This window comes from Chionomys nivalis, chromosome 17 (assembly GCF_950005125.1).
Source record: "Chionomys nivalis chromosome 17, mChiNiv1.1, whole genome shotgun sequence".
NCBI classification, from domain to species: domain Eukaryota; kingdom Metazoa; phylum Chordata; class Mammalia; order Rodentia; family Cricetidae; genus Chionomys; species Chionomys nivalis.
This window is the reverse complement of record NC_080102.1, coordinates 59758752-59783381: the sequence shown is the minus strand read 5'-3', so window position 1 is coordinate 59783381 and position 24630 is coordinate 59758752. Positions and strand designations below refer to the sequence as shown.

Here is a 24630-nt window from a genome sequence, read left to right as displayed (position 1 = left end):
CTCTCTGTAGATAGAACACTTCTGCAATCTTTGGGGAATCCACACTCAAAAGCACGTGGCAGGAGCTAGAATCTTTACTTACTGGTGAGGTATCTGCAGCTTGGTTGTGAGTTTCAGGGCCTCTAAGCAAAAGGCCTTGGCTTCATTCACATTTCCCAGACGGCCCAGGCGGCCGACGAGCTTCTCTGAGCAGCTCAGCACCTCTGTAAGAACCTGCCACTTCTGCACAAGATTTTCTCCTGAGGGACGAGAGAGACAAGACTTCAATGCAGGCCACGGTCAGACACTCTGGAGACAAGCACCCAGCCCGCCATATCGAGTATGTCCAATCTCTGACGGTCCCGGTCGCTTCTTTACTCACCGTAGTCCAGAAAGGGTGACTGCACAGCTGCTTTCGGAAGTGAGAGCACATCGCCACCCATAAGCAGGATGACGATGCTTCGGAGGAGCTTGTGGGCGTCTAAGAGTGCTGTCTCAGGGGTCTGCCAGCCTGGGGGGCCAAGGGGAGAAAGATGACTGCAGCAGCAGCCTAACACCTTCAACTAAGACAGCAAACACAAGAGGGCGGTGGTGGGCACCTTAATCCCAGCACTCGGGAGCCACAGACAGGAGGCCAGCCTGGTCCACAAACCTAGTTTCAGGACAGCCAGAGGAGGAAAAACAAAAGCTAACAAACACAAGGTACTCTTTTCCTTCTTCACCTTAGGCAGACAGAGCTAATCAATCACAGAACTCTTTCCCACTAAGATCCCTTGTGTGTGTGTGGCGGGGGGGAGCTTAGAATTCCTTTTAGCTACTGGTTAAGTGACTAGATGTAGTAGGTGACACGAAACCCATTTGCTACCACCGGCATAGGTAGGTTCTAGAGAGGCTGTTTCACATGCTCGGAAGTATAGGCAGACGGCTGCAAAGAGCAGACAGCACACAAACCATGACCATCATCCAAGAAAGCCTCCTTTCACCTTGATCCCAGAGCTGCTCACGCACAGCACTTGAGAGAACGTTCGATGAGAGGCTGAGGTAGGAAGCCAGTATTTGCAGGGCCTGGACACGCACAAAGTACCAAGCCTTGGATGGCTTCTGGAGGGCAGGATTCCCAAGGACAGAAAGCAGTAGAGAAACACCTTCAGTCACCTGGGAGAGACAAAAAGTTAGGTAAGAGTTACATACAGCCAGGTGGTGGTGGCACAGCTTCAATCGCAGCACTTGGGAGGCAGAGGCAGAGGCAGGCAAATCTGTGAGTTCAAGACCAGCCTGGTCTATAGCACTAATTCTAGGGCAGACAGGGCAACACAGAGAAAACCTGTCTATAAAAGCAACACCCCCCCCCAAAAAAAAGGAAAGAAAAAAAACCCCAGGAAAACTACAGCTTGATCAGAACAAGAGATCATCAAGATACAGCTAACCTGGAGCAGGACTGCGATGTTGTGAAACCTACCAAACTGTCTAGAGCAGAGCTCCCATGCTTCCTCACACCCGAGCTACTATTTCCTCTCTCTTTTTGGGAAAGGCTTGCTATGCAGGCCAAGCTGACTTGAAATTCTAGTTCTCCAGTGTCAGCCATTTGAGTGTTGGGACTGCAGGGATGATTACCATATCAGGCTGTCTTCCCCAGTTCCTAAACCCCTTTATGTATGTTTCTACTGCAGAAACGGGCAAAGAAGCCGGACAATGGTGGTGCACGCCTTTAATCCCAGCACTCGGGAGGCAGAGGCAGGCAGATCTCTGTGAGTTTGAGACCAGCCTGGTCTACAGAGCTAGTTCCAGGACAGGCTCCAAAGCCACAGAGAAACCCTGTCTCGAAAAACCAAAAAAAGAAAAAAGAAACAGGCAAAGAAAGAAATTAATCTCTATTATTAGGTCAGAAAATTTCAACCACTTTTCAGGGTCCTGAATATTCTCCCTAGCTGCAGGAAAATCTCAGAGGCCAGACAAATAACATGAAAATCCCCATTATTTCCTGAGGTCTAGAGCCTTTGGGAATTAGGAAAGTAGGAAAAGAACTGGGATGTAGCTCAGTGGCAGAGCACTCGGGTAGCACACAGGAGGTCCTGTCAGTCCCCAGCACCACAAATTAATAGAACAAACAAAGGGGGCTGGCTCAGGGATGAAGACTCTGCCGTGTAAACATCAAGCTTGAAGACCAAAGTTCAGATTGCCAGAACAGCTGCCCATCAGTAACTCTTACACTTCAAAGGCAGAGCAGGGCTAGAGAGATGGCTCTGCAATTAAGAGTCTGATTGCTCTTCCAGAAGTTCAATTCCCAGCACCCACATGACAGCTCACAGCTGTCTGCAAGTCCAAGATCTGAGGCCCTCACACAGACATACATGTAGGCAAAACACCAATGCAAATAAAAAATAGATAAAAATTGTAAGAAAGAAAGGAAGAAGAAAGAAAGAAAGAAAGAAAGAAAGAAAGAAAGAAAGAAAGAAAGAAAGAAAGGCAAAGGCAGTGATTCCTAGAGCAAGCCAGCTCAATATACTAGTTACAGACAAGCTCTGGGTTCGACTGAGTTCTTGTCTGTAAATAATGTGGGCAGTAGAAATCACCTTCTGGTCAGCCCAGCAGAGCCGACTGTGCAGCAGATCACAGGTGAGGGACAGCAACTGATAAGTGTCAGTAGTCTGGTCCAGATTCTTCAGGCCTGACTCTGCTTCTTCCAGGTACAACTAAAGGATCAGATAGGTGATGTCAGCAAAATGTAGTTAGACTTTTCAGATTAAAATGGAATGAAGCATTTGCAAGCAAGGCATTGAACACTGTATTATTTCAAATATTACAATTTACATAAAGCAGCCGGGCTATAGTGGTGCACGCCTTTTTTTTTTTTTTTTTTTTTTTTTGGTTTTTCGAGACAGGGTTTCTCTGTGGTTTTGGAGCCTGTCCTGGAACTAGCTCTTGTAGACCAGGCTGGTCTCGAACTCACAGAGATCCACCTGCCTCTGCCTCCCAAGTGCTGGGATTATGGTGCACGCCTTTTAATCCCAGTACTCGGGAGGCAGAGCCTAGTCTATAAGCTAATTCCAGGATGGGCTACAAAGCTACAGAGAAACAAAAACAAACAAACAAACATACACACATTTATACAAAGCTACTCATTTGATCCTTAGAACACTGTCAATTAACCCCCCATGCAAACCACATACAGATGCCTTAAGAAATCACCCTTAGTCACCTGGAGAAAACAAAGCCAGAGAAGTGTCACATAAGCTTGAGATGTCCCTGAGGGTCTGCAGTTCAAATCTCAGCCTTCAAGAATAAAAAAGGGCTGGGCAGTGGTGGCGCACGCCTTTAATCCCAGCACTTGGGAGGCAGAGGCAGGTGGATCTCCGTGAGTTCAAGACCAGCCTGGTCTACAAGAGCTAGTTCCAGGACAGGCTCCAAAGCCACAGTGAAACCCTGTCTCAAAAAACCAAAAAAGAAAAGAAAAAAAAAAAAAAAAGAGGGGGGGTAGGGGGATAAGATAAGAACACTGGCTGCTCTTTCAGAGCTTCTGAGTTCAATTCCCAGCATGGTGGCTCACAACCATCTGTAATGAGATCCGGAGCCCTCTTGCAGCCTGTAGGTGCACATGCAAAACATACACAAACTATGTAAACAAAATTAAAAAAATAATTTTTAGAAAAAAGTTGTGTTATAACATCAGGATACTATCTTTCAGGCTATGAGAAGCCATGGGAGTCTTTTTAGGAGGGAAAGAAATTATCAGACCTGTGCCAACTGGCAAAAACCAGAAGATGAGAAGCCGGGCAGTGGTGGTGCACACCTTTAATCCCAGTACTCGGGAGGCAGAGGCAGGAGGATCTCTGTGAGTTCGAGGCCAGCCTGGTCTACAAGAGCTAGTTCCAGGACAGGAAACAAAAAGCTACAGAGAAACCCTGTCTCGAAAATCAAAAAACAAAAAACAAACAAACAAAAAAAAAAACAACACAAAAACAGAAGATGAAATCAAAAAGGGAAAAAGTGGGTTTCGGTGTAGTGGCAAAGCACTTATCTAGTGTGCCTAAGGCCCTGGGTTCAGTCATCAGCACTGCCAAGAAAAAAAAAGAGTTTAAGGAGTCAGGTGGTGGTAGCAGCACATGCCTTTGATCCCAGCAGAGGCAGGTCTGGTCTCTAGAGTTCTAGGACAGCCAAACCTACACAGGGAAACCTTGTGTGGTGGTGGTAGTGGTGGGGAACGGGAAAACAACAGTGGGTATGGTGGGTGGAGAAACTGAAAGACAATCAGAAGTATGACAGTTACATCAACTAAGTCAAGAGAGAAACGGGTCAGATCTGCAGACCCATGAATGACAGTTCTTGTAATAGGCAGAAAAGAAGCCTCCAATTCCCACATTCTAATTACGGCCAAATGTGAGATAGCTGCCTCTTTACTACCCCATCTTCTCAGGGAAAGACAAGCCCTTAGAGCCACTTGCCCCACTAAGCCTCATACTCCACAAGCGGGCACTCACCTGGGCATAGCTGGGACAGCCGAGGCTCAAGAGTTGCTGAGTAAGCTGACAGGAAACGCTGACTGCTTTTGCGTGGTCCTGTCGTCTCTTAGACACAGTCTGAAGAAGCAGGAGGGTCTCCAGGGCCTGTAGGGGCTGGTCATCCCAGAGCAACATGTCAACCTGCTCCTACCCCCTCAGGGTGTTCATACATACTCAGAATCTGCCAATGCTAAGGAGAGCCATAAACCACCCTGCCCCCAACCCCGTTTTGGGACAGGGTCTCATGTGATCCAAACTGGCCTCAAACTTGGCCATGTTATTCAAAAAGATCCAGAAAGACGAGGCTCCTGTAAGTGTTCACATGGCAGAGCCAAGACTCAATCAAGCCTAGGTCTAAGCTAACTTTTCGACCTTCTTGTGCTGGAAAGATGGCTGAAGCGTTCACAATAACAAAGGATGTGATGTTTAAAACCATATTTTATTTTTGGTGGTAACTGGGGGTTTAACCCAGACCCTGAACATACTCAGCAAGTGTTCTACCACTGAGCACTCCTGCCCAGCCTCCTCTCAGTTTTGGAAGCAGAGTCATTACAATTTTACGGCTAGAATAAAGCTTCATTCTTGCCTGAGTGTCCAGGTAGCTGGCACTGGATGCCTGTGCCACCACACTCTCTGGCTTTCCTTTCATGGCTCTGAATACAGGGTGAATCCAAGGAAGAGCATCAGTCTGTGAAACCCCTTCATGTTGCACATAAAAACAAAGTTGGCAGACTGGCAAATAGCTCAGCAGATAAAGGCTCCTGCCACCAAGCCTCAGAGCCTAAGTTAGATGTCAGGACCCACATGGAAGGAGAGAACCAAAGCCCACAAGTTGTCCCGACTGCCACATTCACATCCACATACATTCAATAAACAATTGTTCAAAGTGTGTAAAATCGGGCCTCATGGGTACTCAGGCCTATAACCCAGAGGCAGAAGCAAGGGGATTACAAATTTAACCCTGGCCTAAGCTCCACAATGATAGCTTAAAAAAAAAATTATTTTCATTTTATATGTATTGGTGTTTTGCCTACCTGTATGTCTGTTCAAGGATACCAGATCCCCTGGAACTGGAGTCAGAAAGTTATGAGCTACCATGTGGGTACTGAGAATTGAACCATCTCTCTAATCTCCACAATGAGATCTTGTCTCAAACAAAAGAAAAATGGGGCTGGAGAGATGGTTCAGTGGTAAGAGCACTGGCTGCTCTTCCAGAGGCCTGGGATTTGATTGGTAGCACCTACATGGCTGCTCACAGCCGTTTATAATTCCAGTTCTAGGGGATAAAACACACTTATGACCTCAGCAGGCACTGCGCATGCACAAAGAACACATACACAGATGCAGGCAAAACAGATGCAATTTAAAAAAAAGGGGGGGGGGGAGGAAGGGCTGGAGAGATGGCTCAGAGGTCAAGAGCATTGCCTGCTCTTCCAAAGGTCCTGAGTTCAGTTCCCAGCAACCTCTTCTGGCCTGCAGACATACACACAGACAGAACATTGTATACATAATAAATAAATATTTTAGGGGCTGGAGAGATGGCTCAGTGGTTAAGAGCATTGCCTGCTCTTCCAAAGGTCCTGAGTTCAATTCCCAGCAACCACATGGGTGGTTCACAGCCATCTGTAAAGAGGTCTGGTGCCCTCTTCTGGCCTTCAGGCATACACGCAGACAGAATATTGTATACATAATAAATAAATATTAAATAAATAAATAAATATTTAAAAAAAAAAGAGGGAGGAAGCAAGACCTAATGGCACAGTTACTTGGGAAACTGAGGCAGGACAGGAAGCCTGCCTAAACTACAGAGATAATTCAAAGACAGCATAGACAACTTAAGGAGACCCCTCTCTCTAAGATTTAAAAAACAAAAACTATTATATGTACACGAGTCTCTGCTTGCACATATACTCACCATGTGCCTACAGTGTCCACAGGCCATGAGAGAGCATGGACCATCTGGATCTGGAGCTACAGGTGCTGTGACTCAACCATGGGAAGAGCAGCCAGTGCGCAATTCCCAGAAACCATCTATGGGGGATCTGATGCTCTCTGGCATAAAGGTGTATACATAGATAGAGCATATCTTAAAAAAAAAACATTAAAAAAAGGAGGCCAAGCATGGTGGCTCATACGCCTGTGATCCAAGCACTTGGAAGGCGAAGGCAAGAGGATTACTGCTTTGCCTGCATGTGTACCTGTGTTTGATGACAGCCTAGACTATAGTACAAGCCTTATCTCAAAAATATCAAAAAAGTTGGGTGGCAGTGGTGGCGCATACCTTTAGTCCCAGCACCTGGGAGACAGCGGCAGGCAGACCTCAGCTCTTAAGGCTGCCGTGTGAATTTCTCACCCCACAAAGCACCTCCCATGCATTACTGCGCCATGACGAGGTAAATCCATTGCTTCCATCCTTGTGGCCCCAGAGGTTGTAGCACTTTGCATGATGCACTAAGTTACGGTTTTTATCTTTGGTTTTTTGGTTTGTCCGAGACAGGGTTTCTCTGTGAAACAGTCCTGGCTGTCCTGGAACTAGCTCTTGAAGACCAGGCTGGCCTCAAACTCAAAGAGATCCGTCTGCCTCTGCCTCCCAAGTGCTGGGATTAAAGGCTTGTGCCACCACCGCCTGGCTCTTGCCCCCCCCCCTTTTTTTTAAAAAGAGGGTATCACCATGTAATGCAAGCTATATGTAACTCATCATCCTCCTGCCTCAGCCTCCCAAGTGCCAGCATTAGAAGTGTGTGGCACCACACCTACCAGAGCCCATTCTTTTAATACTTAGGTTGCCTGGCCTCTCAGCAGGTACACAGGTCGAAAGTGAGGAAGCTCAGTTTCTGGTTTATTGTGAGTAAAATGCTATGACTTGCTTGATAGCAAAATGGACTCGATGTGTACCTAAAAGGGAGACACTACACACGGCTCAGAGGCACAAGCAGCTCCATCATGTTAGCTGTGCAGTGTACATGGCTCAGAGGCACAAGCAGAGAGGCTCCGTCATTCTAAACTGTGCTGATCTCAAGCAAAAACCATTGTAATTATCATAATAACAGCACAGTTAAGGTTTAGACTGGGCAAAAAACAGGCGGTACCGTATTACTCCTACATGCCACAAGCTAAAGTTTTTAAAAAGCACTCAACATTTTAAAAAGTGCTCCTGGACAGTAAAAAAATTACAGATTCACAATAGGACAGATTCAGACATAAAAAAAAAACCTCTAAATGGGTCACAGTGTTAGATCGGTATACATAGGCTTGGGAGAGAAGAAAAATATAAAGTTAATGTCTTAAGAAAAAGGGTAAAGTCTTTAAAGAGACAGAGTACAGATAGTTAAAAGATTAAAAGAAATAAAGAATAATAAACCACGTAAAAATGGAACATTCACAGAGAGTTTGGATTCTGTATATTGTATTTTCTTTGAACTTTTTGACTGTGAAGGAGCTAAATACAGAAAGACACTTCATTGTGTGGACTGCTAAGCTGATCCAACATGTATGTTCTAAAGGTATCATGACTTCCAAACTTGGGTCTAAGGATATGATGCTTTGAAGAGGGTCTTCTTTTGTTTTCACAGAGGATGAGACTCTGTGGATTGCTTCTATCCCAATATGGTATGATAGACCATGCCCTCCTGAAAGGTTGCTGTGAACACCCTCAAAAAATTACTTCACTCAACTGCCGACTGAGATGAACTTGGCACACAGGTTACACCATAAAAGACCTAATTAGCAGTGCCCCTGTATAGAAAAAGTTTGGAGAGAAATAACTATGTCCATATTCCCAAATATTGTTTATAACGGTTCTTTTACATTTAAAGGGGTATATGATATAGATATGAATAATTCACATTGGTATAAATTTTGCTTTATTGGTATAAAGTTAAGGTCAATTTTGTTATATGTATATGTGTTTCTGCTCTTGATTGAGGTATTGTGATTGTGTAGTTCATTTTAAAATGTAATGTATAATTAGGAAATATAGGTTATTAATGGATAATCGTCAATGATAGTCAAGCTTGTAGTCATGTTAGTTGGATTTTCTGGATATATAGAGATATATTTCAGTTAGATAGGCATTCTTCATATCTTTCAAAGACTACAGAATATGGCATTTTAAATGTTTTAATATCTTAGGGCTTTTCATGACAATGAGACATGTCTGCTCCTAGCAGCACCAGCTACTTCAAGAGGAAGATGGGCATCGAAGAGGCTCCTTATGGAGTTTGTTAGCCATTTGGGCAAGAAACTGCTCTTGCCTGGACTGATGCATAAACTGGATACAAAGAACCAGCAGAGAGAGGACTGCTGAACTTGCCTACAGGTGAGATGGTCTTTCAGGGTTCCTGATTCATGAAGGAGTCTGCGAGACATTCTGCAGGACACAGCAGATAGTGACTGAACTGCCTTTGAAATTTCCTGCTTCATGGAAATGTCTGTTGGATACTATGGGCCTGTAGACTGAAGACAGATGCCCCAACGGTACAGAGGACTTTGGGTGACTGTCCAGGCAGTGAGATGTCGCTGTCATTTCTAGAGTTTTGGAAGTTGCTTACTTCTTGTTTACTTAGGTAACATTATATCCTTCTGGAGTCTTTGATGGAGTTGAAGAATGGTTAGTTATAGTTATAGTTTTCCTTTGTTATGGTAAAAAATAAAATAGATCTAAATATTGTAATTGTAATTCTTGCTTGATAACTGTTTTGTTATATGTAATTTTACTATGTTAAAGCCTTTCTTTTTTTTAAACAGAAAAAGGGGAAATGATGTAGGAGGGTCATCTGTCTATGTGTTACTTTCATTGGTTAATAAAGAAACTGCCTTGGCCTTTTGATAGGCCAGCCCTCAGGTGGGTGGAGTAGACAGAACAGAATTCTGGGAGGAAGAAAGCAGAGTCAGGCAGATGCCATGAAGCTCCGGCCCAAGATGGAGGTAGGTTAGAATCTTCCTGGTAAGCCACGACCTCGTGGTGATATACAGATTATTAGAAATGGGTTAATTAAGATGTGAGAGTTAGCCAATATGAAGCTAGAAATAATGGGCCAGGCAGTGTTTAAAAGAATACAGTTTCCGTGTAATTATTTTGGGTAAAGCTAGCCGGGATCCGGAAGGGAACACAGTCTGCCACCCTCTTTACAACAACTGACTCCACCAGTTTTCCCGTTACCTTTGCCACCAACTGATAGAGGGCCACAAGGGTTTGAAGGGAAGCTGAGGTCTGCTGGAGACATCGCACGGCTGGGGCCGGCCCCTTTGCCAGCACTTCCTTCCACAGGGCCAAGGCTTGGTCTAGGCATTTGGACTGAGCTGTAAATCAGAAGTGACCTCTTTTTCCACTTGCCATCTGGAAAGAACTTGGGTTTCTCTATAACATGTTCTGGCCTTTGTGCCAGCCCCTCCTCACTCTCCCACATGCCCAGCACAAGCCCGGCCTCTTTCACAGTAGTGGTCTGTAGCCTACACTATGTTTACTGCCCTCACCCGCATCAGCAGCCAGGTTGAAGGCGATGTTACTATACAGGAAACGATCTTCCTGGAGTTTATCTTCATAGTTCAAGTCATTGACTTCAAACTCCTCCATGTTAGTAGGGACCTGGGCCCTTCGATCCCGCTCGATACCCTGGTTGGGAAAGCAGACAGAAGCAAAAACAGGGACTGTTACCAGCTCAGAGGGAGCAGCCCAGGACAAAAACTATTGGTCCATGCCCAGTAGCAGGAGCTCAGTTTTACTTACTTCCTGCATTTTGGTCTCCAAGGTACAGATATAGAGCCATAACAAGGCCTGTGCTTTATCGTCCAGAAGGCAATCTTGTTCCTGCACCTCAGGCCTCACAGACTCCAAAAGCTGCAGAGCTTCCTGGATAGCATCCAAGGCAGAGCTGTAGAAACAGACGCACTTGAGTGGGGTACACTACAGACAGCTCCAATGTCCATAAAATGAAGGGCACCTTCAGGAACAGAGCAGGAGACTGACCCCATATCAGCAATATTAGGGCAAGCAGCAAAAGAGGCCTCCCTAATTATCCCTCCTCACCAGTCGGTCTGCTGGGCAAAGTTGTGGTAGCATAGCACCTGAGCCAGTTCCACCAGGTGGGTAGCTCGTGCCCAGGCTCCAGCTGCCGTCTCTTCAGGGCTGAGCTCCAGCAGATCACAGATGACATTGAAGCGTTCCTGCCCAGTGTCAACACGCACTGCCTTGTAGGCCCGCAGCTCCTCCCTCAGCAACGAGACCTGTGTCTCTGGGTCCCAGCAATTTAAGCTGTCTCGCAAAGTCCTGAAGGGCAGATCACCACTTGGGTAAAGACCCTGACAACAGTCTCCACACCCTTGCTAGGGAGCCTCAGCCTTAAGCTGGCATTCACTGTCTTGTAGTTGTGCCTTTAAAACTCTTAATCAGGTTACGTGGCTCCTCTAACATAGGAGGCTGCTTGAGGGATCACATCCAAACCCGTACCCAGGACTTGTAAAACCCAGTGTGGCTTGGCTCATGCTCACCTAGACTGCCTCATTCAGCATGCCATGCCCCATCCTATCTCCTTCCTCCATGCTGGCTTTCTCAAGCCACTTCCCATTCCCAAGCTTGTTTTCACCCCAGTGCCTTCCTAGTCTGTGAATCTCCAAAAAAGACTTCCCTAAATAACCCACCTAAAGGTCATCCCTCTTTTAACAGGTCATGGTTTGTCTTCATGAAATACACGTACAATGTACTTGGTTATATTTCTCCAAGTAGAGCATAAACCCAACAAAACAAGAACATTGCTTCTTACCACTATACCCCCTACACCTAGCGGCTAGCATTGCATTAGTACTCAATGTGTAACTGATGGATGAATGAATCATTGCCTTTCTCAAAAGTAAGGATCGAGGGGCTGGAGAGATGGCTCAACAGTTAAGAGCATTGCCTGCTCTTTCAAAGGTCCTGAGTTCAATTCCCAGCAACCACATGGTGGCTCATAACCATCTGTAATGAAGTCTGGTGCCCTCTTCTGGCCTGTAGGCATATATTGTATACACAATAAATAAACATTAAAAAAAAAAATTGGACATGGTGGCACACGCCTTTAATCCCAGCATTAGGAAGGCAGAGGCAGAAAGATCTTTGTGAGGTCAAAGCTAGCCTGGCCTACATAGCAAGTTCCAGGTCTATACAGAGATACCTTGTCAAAAAAAAGAAAACAAACAAAAAGCCTAAGAGATCTGCCCACTCCACGGACAGCTACCGCAGTCCTCCTGTGCAACTCACTTCAGCTGCAGCTCCTTGTCTCCTGCCCTGGCTGCATCCATTTTGACCCGAACCCAGAAAGTGACTGGCTCGACCATGTGTTCAAAGCTGTAAGGTCGCAGAGCTGCCAGCCATAAGGTCACCATCTTGCAGCCCTGGGCCTGTTTACCCAGCTTCTTCAAACTCTCCACATGCAGCCGGAAGCACCTATGCAGCTGAGCAGACATAGGTTAGACTGGGGCATGGAGCCACTCAGAGTATACATACAGCACGGCAGAACACACACTTACCACATGGAAGAGGGACAGCAGAGGTCCTGCTCTCTATACGCCCTAACAAATAAGCATCTTGGTCCTCTCCGCTTCAGGGGCCCCTCATGGTCAGTACCAACAACATTAAGGACCTGATCCCCCTCCTGTGACCCTTTCCTCAGCCTGTGGCCCTGTCTGGTCCTGGCAGAAATGCAGGAACTCTTACACCTTCCTTCTTCCTACTCTACTGGTTAAACTCAGGTTAAGCCTTGATTTCCTGCACTATCCACTTATTCTAGCCCACCCTCCTGCCCAGGCTACCACAGTAGCCCCACTACCCAGGCTTATGCCCCGTACTGTTCGCCATAGTGATGGCAAAGCAATTCAAATGCCAACTTGATGTCATGGCTCCACTTACATCCTTCAGTCACTCACCCCTCACCTGAGAGATAACTCAAGGCCTGGTACTACCCATAAAACTTTCCACTCCAGCCAACCCATCCATCCTTTCAGCTCATTCTCGCTTAAGATATTGTCTTTTACTCTGGCTGTGCAAAGGGCCACCCTGGGGGCGGGGAAAACTTAAAATACATAGAGCCTGAGCTCTAGGGCAAGAACCTGATGGACCTGGAGGCAAGCGTTAGAATAGAAGGGCTCTGACGTTCCCTCAGATGATTCTGATCTGAAGCTAGGATTGGAACGAACTGAGGAGGAAGCACAAAGTAAAACAACAGCCATTTTAAAGAAAAAGATTGCCAAGTGTGGTGGCACACACCTTTAATCCCAGCACTTGTGAAGTGGAGGAAGATGGGTCTCTTGTTAGTCTGAGACCCACCTAGTCTACACAGCAAATTCCAGGCCAGCTGGAGCTACACAATGAGACCCAGAATCAAAAAAAAAAAAAAGGGAAGGAAGGCAGGTGGCATGCAGGCAAAAGTACCAGCAAGGGCAACCGTAGGCATTGGTGCCAACGCCACTGTACTCACGGCCACCAACATAACTCCCTCCTACCTTCTCGGGAGGCACCTCAGGGTGAGCACCGAACTTTGCCAAGCCCAAGTGCTGACAGACTGGTTCCAAGATGGCACAGGCCTCATCATAGAGCTTGTGACTGAAGAAGCTGTAGGCCAAGTTGCTGCTGTAAGAGGCTGCAGGGACAGAAGAGACAACTGAGCATCACAGTGCTTCCGTTTCCCTGTCCGCACGAGACGTTCAGCCTGGGGTCAGCCATCAGCTTCTGGATGAGCACACGGAGGACACGGTTGACCCCTCCACACTGACCTATGTTGCTCCCTTCTCCTTCCCAGGACACTAAAGCCATAGCACCTTCCTTTGCATTCCCTGAGCATATTAGACCCTCTCCAGCCTTCAAGATTGGGCACTGGTTGTCTGCTGTTCCAGAGATGTTTCTTCCTAGACATCACCAGGCTAACATCTTCCAAGTCGCATGCCCATGAGGCAGACCCTAAACAACTAACTCAAAATGGTGCTTGTACTCCTTACCCTTCCTGAATTTTTCTTTCATTTTTTAATTTTTTTTACTTTATTTATTTATTGTTTTTCAAGACAGGGTTTCTCTGTAGCTTTTGGAGCCTGTCCTGGAACTAGCTCTGTAAACCAGGCTGGTCTCGAACTCAGAGATCCTCCTGCCTCTGCCTCTGGGATTACAGGCGTGCACCTCCACCGCCCAGCTCCAGCCAGTGCTCTTAACCACTGAGCCATCTCTCCAGCCCCATGGGCTTCCCTTTCTAGTCCTATTCTACTCCTTGTCTCAAATTCATCACCACTTCATTTAAACCTGTATTTATTTTGTGTGTATGTGCTTGTATGCCACAGTGCATGTGTGAAGTGCAACCTGAAGGAACTGGTTCACTTTCTATCATGTGGATTCCAGGGATCAAACTCAGTTTATCAGTCTTGGTAGCAAATGCCTTTACTAGCTGAGATATCTCCCCTGTCCCCACTTGATTTTTGAGACAGGGTCTCACTCTGTAGCCCACGCTGACATTGAGTTCATAGCAATCCTCCTCTCTTTGTCTCACCAGAGCTAGGATCAAAGGTGAGTCAACTCTTACTGCTTAAAAAGGATTTTAGACAAAGCCACAGAAAAACCCTGTCTCGAAAAACCAAAAAAAAAAAGGATTTTAGATTCTGATTTGATTATATATGAATGATTTGCCTGCTTGCATGTGTATGCCAGGTACCTATGGAGGTCAGAAGAATGAGTCAGATCCCTTGAATGGTTGTTAGCTTGTTAGCTGCTATTTATCAGTGCTGGGAATTGAAACTGGGTCCTCTGGAAGAGCAGTAGTGTCCTTAACCGCTGAGCCATCTCTTCATCCCCCCCCCTCACTTTTTAACATGTTAATTCATTTATTCAGTTACCTTTTCCTGGGGACAGGGAAATATCTAATATTGCTTGGCAGGTTGTTGAATAAATAAATCTCAATAAGTTTTATGGAATTGGAGGAGAGGTGGCAGTTCTAAGGCTAAACTCGGTCACTGCACATGCTAGGCAAATACTCTACCACTGATCTACATCCTCAACCTAACGCAGTTTCTCAAAACTGACAGCTATAGCCAGGTTTGGTGGTTTGTCTTTAATCTTAGCATTCAGGAAGCGGAGGCAGATGGATCTCTGTTAAGTCTGAGGCCAACCTGGTCTACATAGTGAAACTCTGTCTCAAATAAATATAGTAATTGTATGTGCAAAGGAGAATTTGGGTAACGGAGAATGGTAACCCAGGGCCATATACATATCAAATAATTCTACCACTGAGCTACATCCCCCAACATTTTTCTCTTCTTCTGAGAGGTCTTGTCATATAAGCCGGTTGACCTCCACTTCCAACGCACTCTATAGCCCAGACTGTCTTCAAACTTGTGATCCTCCTGCTTCAGCTTCCCCACTGCTTGAACCACATGGATGAGTCACCAAACCAGACTTCTATGTAACGTTTGAACAGTTTTAATTTTGAAGCCTGTGGATCTTCTACCTGGTAGCTATTTACTTATTGATAGGGTCTCAGTGTGCAGCCCTGACTGACTTGGGACTTGCTACTAGACCAGGCTAGTCATTATTTATTCTGGTTTTCTTTTTTAAAACAAAAACAAACAAACAAAAACCAGTTTTTGCCAGGTAGTGGTGGCACACACCTTTAATAGCACTCAGGCAGAGGCAGAGGCAGGTGGATCTCTGTGTGTCTGAGGCCATCCTGGTCTACAAGAGAACACAGAGAAACTCTGTCAGGGGGAAGGGGGGGAACGACGACAACAACAACAAAAAACCCAACAAAAAAACAGGCTTTTAGGGCTGGAGAGATGGCTCAGTGGTTAAGAGCACTGACTGCTCTTCTAGAGTTCCCAAGTTCCATTCCCAGCAACCACATGGTGGCTCACAACCATCCATAATGAGATCTGGTGCCTTCTTCTGGCCTGCAGGCATACATGTAGGCAGAACACTGTACACCAAATAAATAAATAAATAAATAAATAAATAAATAAATAAATAACAGGCTTTTATTATGCATACCTAGATGGCCTGGATCTCTCCATGTAGACCAGTCTGGCATTGAGCTCACAGTGCTGAGGTTAAAGACGTGCTATACCGGCATTATCTAGTTTTAAATGTTTTAAGTTATGGGGCTTGAGAGATGGCTCAGTGTTTTAAGACCACCTGCTATTCTTACAGAGGGCCCAAGTCTGATTTCCAGAATCCACACGGAAGCTTCCAACTGGCTTTAACTCTGTTCCACAGGATCTGAATCTTCTTCTGACCTCTGTGGGCACCAGGTGCACATAAATACACACAGGTACTCGCACACATGTAAAATAAATCTTTAAAAGAAAAGGTTAGCCAGTGGTGTACACCTTTAATCCCAGCACCCAGGAGGCAGAGGCAGGCAAGATCTCTGTGAGTTCAAGACCAGCCTGGTCTACAAAGTAACTTTTAGAACAGCCAGAGGTATGTGGAGAGACTTTTTTCCCAAAAAAAGAAACTATAACTTGTGACCTCGGCACCTGGGGGTTGAGGCCGGAGTACTGCTGTGAGTTTCAGCCCAGTCTGGACTCCATAATGTGACTGGCTTAAAACACTAACAAATATAAAGGCTGTAATGTTGCATATCAGGCACAAACATTTTTATAAAACAAATACCAAATCAAACTACAAAATATAAGAAGAAAAAAATCAGAACCCTCTGTCATAAGCCCCAAGTCCGTCCTGGCACTAACCCGAGAGACTGATCCTTATACAGAGTTCCCTTAAACCTAGGGCGCCCGGTGGTCAGAAATACACAGCAGGTACTTGCCAGCCTATCAGGTGACAGCCCTCCCCCAGAACTGTGCATCTGAGACACAAGGCACTAACCAGTCGTCCCCAGGTAGTCAGTCAGCTCTCTGCCTGACAGATCCGCTAAGGCCTCCAGCATCCAGGTAACAGTAGACCTACAACTGTCCACTAGCTGGGCCAGCTCAGCTGCCTGCGGACAAGAAGGATAGAAGGTGACAAGAGTCATGCAAGGTCCACGGGGACTTCCACCTTCCCCACGCCTGAACCAAGATACCCCAAAGCTCAGACCCTAAGACTAAACATATTTCTTGATTCCCAGATGGTACCTGGCAGCCTTGGGCAAAGTCGTAAACCATCCCGGTGAAAAGGTGAAGACCCTGGAAGTGCATCTGAAGCAAAGACTGCTGCTGCTTGGAGGAAACTCCACAGACCTGAAGGGGAAAGGGGAGCTCCATGCTGAACGCTGCCTGGAGTCCCTGACTCCTGGCACAGACCAGAGAGGAGGAAAGACACTGGGGAAATCACAACCCTCTCAGTACACAACAGGATGCTTACCAGGCACACTCAGAGGGCAGCTTGCCAAGGACCCAGAGCATCCCCACCCTAACTCTAGGGCCTTAACTCACATCTCGAAGCTGCCGGACAAGGGAGCAGTACCCTCCAAGGAAAGCAAAGAGGTTCAATATGGCATCGAGTCCATAGCGCCCCTTGATGCCTCTCTCCAGGCTCGAGAGGAAGAACTGGCAGCTGTCATACAAGGCCCGAAGCGGGGGCAATGGCGCCTCCAGACTGTCGTTCAGAAGAGCCGATGCCTCCATCAGAAGCTGGGCCACTTTCCCTGGTCTTTTTTCTACAGCTTCCAGCAGCTCAACCCCCACCTGGCATAACTGGAGGCTGGGAGCCACACTGCTCTTCTCTAGGTGGCCGCGCGCCTTCTCCACTGTGCTAGCAGCCTTGAGGTGGTGGTGGCTCCAGCAGAGGCGACGACAGTGCTCCAAGGTGAGTTCCAAGAGGCAGAGGGCCCTCTGGGGAGAAAGAGGACCAGGAGAGCGACCGCCCTCACCCACCAAGACGCTGATCACATTTCTAGAGAGCGAGTCATACAGGAAGTCAGCCTCCGCTTCATCTAGGCCACGTCCACTAGCGTCAAACAGCTGGTAGGCAGCTACCACGCGACAGGCCGTTGGAGAAGCAAAGTGAGGGACCTCACAAGGGACGCTGCCATCCTCCAAGAGTACTAAAAAACTCAAGGCCTTCAGCCGGGTTGAGAAGGCCACTCGCTGCTCTGACAGTGCTTCTGCTCCCTTCCAAAGCAGAGAGTAACTGCCGCGGGCCACAGCCTCATAGTCCTGAGGCGCAGCCTCTCGAGAGCTCTGCACCAAGCAGGCATGGAGAGGCTGGGCAAGGCAGAGCACAGGGTCTGGGCTGCCCTGAGCCAAACCATTCCGAAGTAAGATAAAAAGAATCCGTTCCAGATAGAGTGGAGGACGCTGTGGAGTGGACGACAAATAGCCATCACAGGCCAGCTCTGCCAGCTTCAGCAGACTCTGCAGGTGCCCGGGGCAAACGATCTTGGCAGTCAACTGCTGGTTGCAAGCCCTCAGGATGGTGTCACAGACTTGCCTTCTCTCAGCGTCATATCGGCTGCTGGGAAAATCAGTCCGCGATCTGGACAGGAACTCCTAGGAGGAGGCAGAGAAAAGCAAGGTAGAAAAAGAAAAGGAACTACAAGTAGGGTCGCACAGACAAGGATCCCTATCTCTCTCATTCTCCAAATTAAGGCAAAACACAAGTCAGGCTTGGTGGTACAGGCCTGTGCTAAGTTAAAGAGACTGAAAGTTCAAGACCTTCCTGGACTTGAGTGGGTTCAAGGCCAGCTGGGGCAATTTAGTGAGACTCGCTTCAAATAAAAAAGTGAAAACAAGCCAGGCATAATGGCACACGCCTTTAATCCCAGCACTTCGAAGGCAGAGCAGGAGGATCTCTGTGAGTTCCAGGACAGCCAGGGTTATGTAGAAACCCTGTCTCTAAACTTATTATGTATACAATATTCTGTCTGTGTGTATGCCAGCAGACCAGAAGAGGGCACCAGACCCCATTACAGATGGTTGTGAGCCACCATGTGGTTGCTGGGAATTGAACTCAGGACCTTTGGAAGAGCAGGCAATGCTCTTAACCTCTGAGCCATCTCTCCACCACCCCCCCCCCAAACTTAAAAAACAAAGTAAAAGAAGAAAAGATACAGTGGTGAGGTCCTTCCCCGGTTGCATGGGCTCCTGGGTTCAATGCCCAGGATAGAAAATGAAAAAAAAAAAAAAAAAAAGAAAAAGAAAAAAGGAAAAAAAAGGAGAAAAGAGAAAAGACAGATGGTTTCAAAACACTAGTTGTGTCTTGAGACAGAAAGCACCCCACCTTCAAGTCAGACAGCAGCTCCTGGGCCTCCTCCTTGCTGCAAAGCAGAGTCACAAAGTCGACTCCTTTGAAGTTCCTCATGGCAAAAGGCTAAAGAAGAGGAAACGGATTGGAGAATTGTCGTAAACTCTGCGGAAATTTGTAATGGAAATAACTGGAGAAAAGGGATTGAGGCATCAAAAGGATTTTATCACAAATCCTATGGGGCGGGGAGCAGGGGGACCATGCCTAGACGCTGGGATCCCGTTCTAAACTGACGTGTCCAACCTTTCTTCCTCCAGGCCGCCCCTTGTCCTCCTGTCCCCACTATGCCACCCCTGAAGTCTCCACAGGGTCACTGGGCGCCGACCAAGCGGGGCCCCCGAGCCTCCGCAGAGGCGCCCCATTTCCCTTCGAGGTCAGAAATGGGAACACCATTCACCTCGGCTTGAACACGCTCTCCGGAGACCGTTCGAGCCTTACTTCACCCAAAGTCCCTGTTCTTTACGGGTCTATGACTAACCTCCAGTCAGAGCCGCCACCAAACATCCGAAAGATAGTCTTTTTCCGCGCCAGCTCCTCCTTTCAAATATCCTAGTGGCCAATCAGCGAGAAGGCGTAACGCCGGCCAGCCGGCCGCGTGGCGCTCTGGAAGTTGTAGTTTACCAGCTGCGCTGACTGTCACGTGAAACCTGGCGGGGCGGGGTTCCGCTCTGTACCGGAAGGCCTCTGGAACACCCAGGAGTTCGTTTCCTCCCGCCCCTCCAAGTCTGGGATGAGTTTTCTAACTGCAGCCGGCTGCAGATGCTTCGCTCTCTCAGAATGGCCAACCGCTACCTCCTTCTTGCCTTTATCTCCCGAGCTCAGGCAGGATTTTAAACTTCAAGAGGATTAAAATACTAGGAAATCCTCATGACTTGTGTTACTAGGGAGGAAAAGGGTTTAGTAGCCTTCCAGGTCTCACTGCGTGAGTCCTGGCTAACCTGGACCGTGCTCTGTAGACCAGGCTGGCCTCTCTGCCTCGAAAGTGCTGGTATTAAAGATGTGCCCACCTTTATATAGCTCAGGCTGAACTCTTGTCTCAGACTCTCCTGTAAGAATTTTCTAAATAGGGGGCTGGAGAGATGGCTCAGTGGTTAAGAGCATTGCCTGCTCTCCCAAAGGTCCTGAGTTCAATTCCCAGCAACCACATGGTGGCTCACAACCATCTGTAAAGAGGTCTGGCGCCCTCTTCTGGCCTTCAGGCATACACACAGACAGAATATTGTATACATAATAAATAAATAAATATTTTAAAAAAAAAAGAATTTTCTAAATAAAGAAAAAAAAATCTAATATATATTTAAATTTTTGTTTTGTTTTGTCCAGGGTTTCTTTGTGTAGCCCTGACTGTCCTAAAACTACCTCTGTAGACCAGGCTGGCATTGAACTTACAGATATTTGCCTGCCTCTGCCTCCTTAGTGCCAGGATTAAAGGTGTATCCTGCCATCACCCGTAATAAAATAAAATAAAATAAAATAATTATTTTGGTTTTTTGGGACAGGGTATCGCTGTAGCTTTGGGTCCTGTCCTGGAACTAGCTCTTGTAGACCAGGCTGACCTTAAACTCACAGAGATCCACCACTGCCCGGCTAATAAAATTAATTTTTTTTTTCTTTTTCGAGACAGGGTTTCTCTGTGGTTTTGGAGCCTGTCCTGGAACTAGCTCTTGTAGACCAGGCTGGTCTCGAACTCACAGAGATCCGCCTGCCTCTGCCTCCCGAGTGCTGGGATTAAAGGCGCGCGCCACCACCGCCCAGCTAAAATTTTTTAAAAAAATAATATGTGTTTTTTTCTACAAGTTCATTACAAGGTGGGCCTGTTAAGGCACACCAATAATCCTAGATACTGGGGAGCCTGAGGCAGGAGGATCTCTAGTTCAAAGCCTGCCTGAACTACAGAGTGAGTTCAAGGTTATCAGTGTGGGCGACTTTATTTTCAAAATAAAAAGTAAGAAAACCGGAGAGATGGCTCAACAGTTAAGAGCACTTGCTTTTCTTGTTCCCAGCATCCACATGGAGGCTCACAAACGACCTGGCCCTGAGTTGTCTTTGGACCCCTTCTGGCACTAGACACATCTGGTCCACATATGTCCATGCAGACAGGTAACGCATGAAAAAGTGGGGAGTGGTGGCGCATACCTTTAATCCCAACACTGGAAGGCAGAGCCCGGAGGGTCTCTGTGAGTTCCAGGCCAGCCTGCTGTACAAGAGCTAGTTCTAGCCGGGCGGTGGTGGCGCACGCCTTTAATCCCAGCACTTGGGAGGCAGAGGCAGGTGGATCTCTGTGAGTTCCAGGCCAGCCTGCTGTACAAGAGCTAGTTCTAGGACAGGCACCAAAAACTACAGGGAAACCCTGTCTCGAAAAAAAAATTGACTCAGGTAATTTATTTGTTTATTGTGTATGTATTCATAGGGAGCCATGGGTGTGCATGGAGGACAGAGAACAGATACCAGCTTGTAGAAGTCTGTTTTCTTTCTCTCAACCATGTGGGTTCTGGGGCTGGAACTCAGGTCATCAGGCTTGGCAGCAGGAATCCTCAACTTCTGAGCCATCTTACCAGCCCTAATCATGGACTTTAATTTTGCATCTGAATCCTAAGTATAAAAAGAGGCAGCGGCAAGATAGTGGAAAGAATTTTGAACTTGAGACTGGGTAATGGAGCTAGAGTCTCGTCCCAGCTTCATTTGTCTGGTCTCTATAAAAAGGGGTACAAGCTGGGTACCTGCAATCCCAGCACTGAAAGTAGGCGGGTCTCTGTGAGTTTGCGGCCAAGTCCAGGCTAGCCAGAGCTATGTAGAGATATACTGAGTTAGTCCCAGCTCAAAAAAAAAAAAAAAAAAAAGGAGGATGGAGCTGGAGGGATGCTCAGTGGTTAAGAGGAACACTTTGTTGTTCTCACAGAGGACCTGGTTCCTCTGCCGGTTCCACACAGCAGCTCAAAACCATTTGTAACTCTAGTTCCAGATGTCTCTTCTGACCTCCTTAGGCTCCTGAACATGTGTTGCATGCATGTATACATTCAGGAACACACATACACATAAAATAAATCCTTTTAAAAGGGGGAGGGGACCAAGGATACAGGCAAGTGTATTTAATGAAATACCTAGGGTTATATCCTATAACGGTGAACACTCTGGAAGTGCTTTGGATTTCAGATTTTAGAAATTTTCTGTGTGTGGTATATGCATATACATATTTATATACATGCACACATATATTATGTATTGGAGATAGGACCCAATTTAAATACACAGATTTCTTTGTCGTTTTAAGACAAGGTCTCATATACCTAGACCATCCTAGAACTTGCTATATAACTGAGGCTGAGCTTAAACCCCTGATGCTTCTGTATCCAACTCCTAAGTACGGATTGTAGGCTTAGAGCATCACACTTAGTTTAATTACAGAATTTATATATTTAATTATCTGTAGTGCTATGGGTTAAACCTAGGTACCACTAAGTTATACATCCATTTCCAACAAAACAATATGGGTTTGTTTTGTTTAGTTTTTCAAGACAGAGTTTCTCTGTGTTAACAGTCCTGACTGTCCTGGAACTCACTCTGTAGACCAGGCTGGCCTCGAACTCTCAGAGATCCGCCTGCCTCTGCCTCCCAAGCGCTGGAATTAAAAGTGTGAGCCGCCACACCCAGCTCAAAACAATATTTTTTGTTTGTTTGTTTGACAGGGTCTCTTTACATAGCCCTGCCTATCCAGCCCAGTATAACCCAGTTTTTCTTTTCTTTTTTTTTTTTTTTTCAAGACAGGGTTTCTCTGTGGTTTTGGAGCCTGTCCTGGAACTAGCTCTGTAGACCAAGCTGGTCTCGAACTCACAGAGATCCGCCTGCCTCTGCCTCCCAAGTGCTGGGATTAAAGGCGTGCGCCACCACCGCCCGGCCCAGTTTTTCTTTTAAAAATCACTGGATCCGGGGGCTGGAGAGATGGCTCAGTGGTTAAGAGCATTGCCTGCTCTTCCAAAGGTCCTGAGTTCAATTCCCAGCAACCACATGGTGGCTCATAACCATCTGTAATGAGATCTGGTGCAGAATACAGTATATGTAATAAATAAATAAATTAAAAAAAAAGATAAGGCCAAGCAGTCATAATTTTTTTTGTTTTTGGACTTTCGGGACAGGAAAGCTGTTCTCTGTGTAGCTTTGGAGCTTATCCTGGCACTCTCTTTGTAGACCAGGCTGGCCTCAAACTCACAGAGATCCACCTGCCTCCCAAGTGCAGAGATTAAAGGCATTTCACCACGACTCGCCTAGCTTTTATCCTTTTGGGGGGAGGGAATTCATAATGAATAATAAGTCTCCATGTTATGATGTGGGAGCTGGTTGGTGACCCAAAAGAAAGCCTGATACATTCTGTCTCAAAAAAAAAAAAAAAACAGGCCGGGCGGTGGTGGCGCACGCCTTTAATCCCAGCACTTGGGAGGCAGAGGCAGGCGGATCTCTGTGAGTTCGAGACCAGCCTGGTCTACAAGAGCTAGTTCCAAGACAGGTTCCAAAACCACAGAGAAACCCTGTCTCGAAAAACCAAAAAAAAAAAAAAAAAAACCCAAAAAACAAAACAAAACTGACAAATAAAGGAAGGGTGAAATGATGTAATAATAAGATCATCATAATAATTAGTGGGGCTGGAGTGGTGGCTCAGCAGTTAAGGAGCACCTCCTTCTCTTCCAGCGGACCTGGGTTCAGTTCCTAGCACACATGAGCGTTCACAACCATCAGCAACTCCAGTTCCAGAGGTTTTGATGACCTCTTCTGACCTACTTGGGCACATATGTGGTATACATACATATATAAAGGCAAAATACTTATACATACATAAAATAAAATCTAAAAAAATTAAATACAACTTTTTAAAAAAATGTATTTTTACATGCATTGGTGTTTTACCTGCATGTGTGTCTGTGTGAGGGTGTTGGATCCTCTAGGGACTGGTGTTACAGACAGTTGTGATCTGCCATGTAGGTGCTGGGAATTGAACCCAGGTCCTCTAGAAGAGCAGCCAGTTGCTCTTAACTGCTGAGCCATCTCTCAAGCCCCTTAAACACATCTTTAAAAATTAAGTTAAAAAGTAATGTAATCCAATGGAGCAGCAGACTGCCAAAATACATTTACAGTGGCCGTATCTGATGCTGGCCTTTTGACACTTGGTCACTTAACTCATAACTTTCCACAGACCACAGATATGACAGGAGTGCCCTAAGGTTTGTCATCTATTGACTTTATGCCCATCTAATTTTTGTAGGTACACTCCATGATGTTCACACAATGATGAGATCAGTTAGCAAGACTTACTCAGAATGTGTCGAATCAAATAACACCAATTGCTTAAAGCAACACATACTGCTATAGCAATATAAATGTGTTTTAATATAGCATTTACATGTTTATCATTACATATTTATATTTATACTGCTATAGCAATATAAATGTGTTTTAATATAGCATTTACATGTTTATCATTACATATTTATATTAAATACACAATTCTGTATTCTCATTTGACTTTTACAAGGAGCCTATAAAATTTTGATGTTCTGGGTATTTTGTTTGTCTGAGACAAGATTTCCTTACACAGCCCAGGTTGGCCTTGAATTTCTGGCAATCCTCCTGCCTCTGCTTCTGAAGTACTGGAATCACAGGCCTATATCATCACACTCATAATTTTCTTAAAAACTGCCTGCCTTGCCGGGCGGTGGTGGCGCACGCCTTTCGTCCCAGCACTCGGGAGGCAGAAGCAGGTGGATCTCTGTGAGTTTGAGACCAGCCTGGTCTACAGAGCTAGTTCCAGGACAGGCTCCAAAGCCACAGAGAAACCTTGTCTCGAAAAACCAAAAAAAAAAAAAAAAAAAAAAAGCAGGTTTGGGGTGGTGGTACACATCTTTAATCCCAGCACTGAGGAGGTAGAGGTAGCATATCTCTTTAAGTTCCAGGCCAGCCACAGCTAAA

General features: G+C 46.2%; 1 protein-coding gene across 1 annotated transcript in view; it reads right to left on the bottom strand.

Moving 5' to 3' along the window:
• The window catches only part of Espl1 (extra spindle pole bodies like 1, separase), a 28168-nt gene extending 8986 nt beyond the window's left edge, over positions 1 to 19182 (bottom strand). Inside the window, exons 1-16 of the mRNA XM_057791861.1 lie at positions 19151 to 19182; positions 18649 to 18738; positions 16863 to 17918; positions 16563 to 16667; positions 16315 to 16426; positions 12957 to 13093; positions 11716 to 11909; positions 10507 to 10746; positions 10207 to 10351; positions 9954 to 10092; positions 9640 to 9779; positions 4458 to 4592; positions 2553 to 2672; positions 963 to 1134; positions 362 to 490; positions 83 to 239 (exon numbers count right to left, since the gene is read on the bottom strand). Coding sequence (XP_057647844.1) covers positions 83 to 239; positions 362 to 490; positions 963 to 1134; positions 2553 to 2672; positions 4458 to 4592; positions 9640 to 9779; positions 9954 to 10092; positions 10207 to 10351; positions 10507 to 10746; positions 11716 to 11909; positions 12957 to 13093; positions 16315 to 16426; positions 16563 to 16667; positions 16863 to 17918; positions 18649 to 18729 — 3062 coding nt within the window. The 5' untranslated portion in view covers positions 18730 to 18738; positions 19151 to 19182. The remainder of the gene's footprint in view (positions 1 to 82; positions 240 to 361; positions 491 to 962; positions 1135 to 2552; positions 2673 to 4457; positions 4593 to 9639; positions 9780 to 9953; positions 10093 to 10206; positions 10352 to 10506; positions 10747 to 11715; positions 11910 to 12956; positions 13094 to 16314; positions 16427 to 16562; positions 16668 to 16862; positions 17919 to 18648; positions 18739 to 19150) is intronic.
• Between the last annotated feature and the right edge of the window lie 5448 nt (positions 19183 to 24630).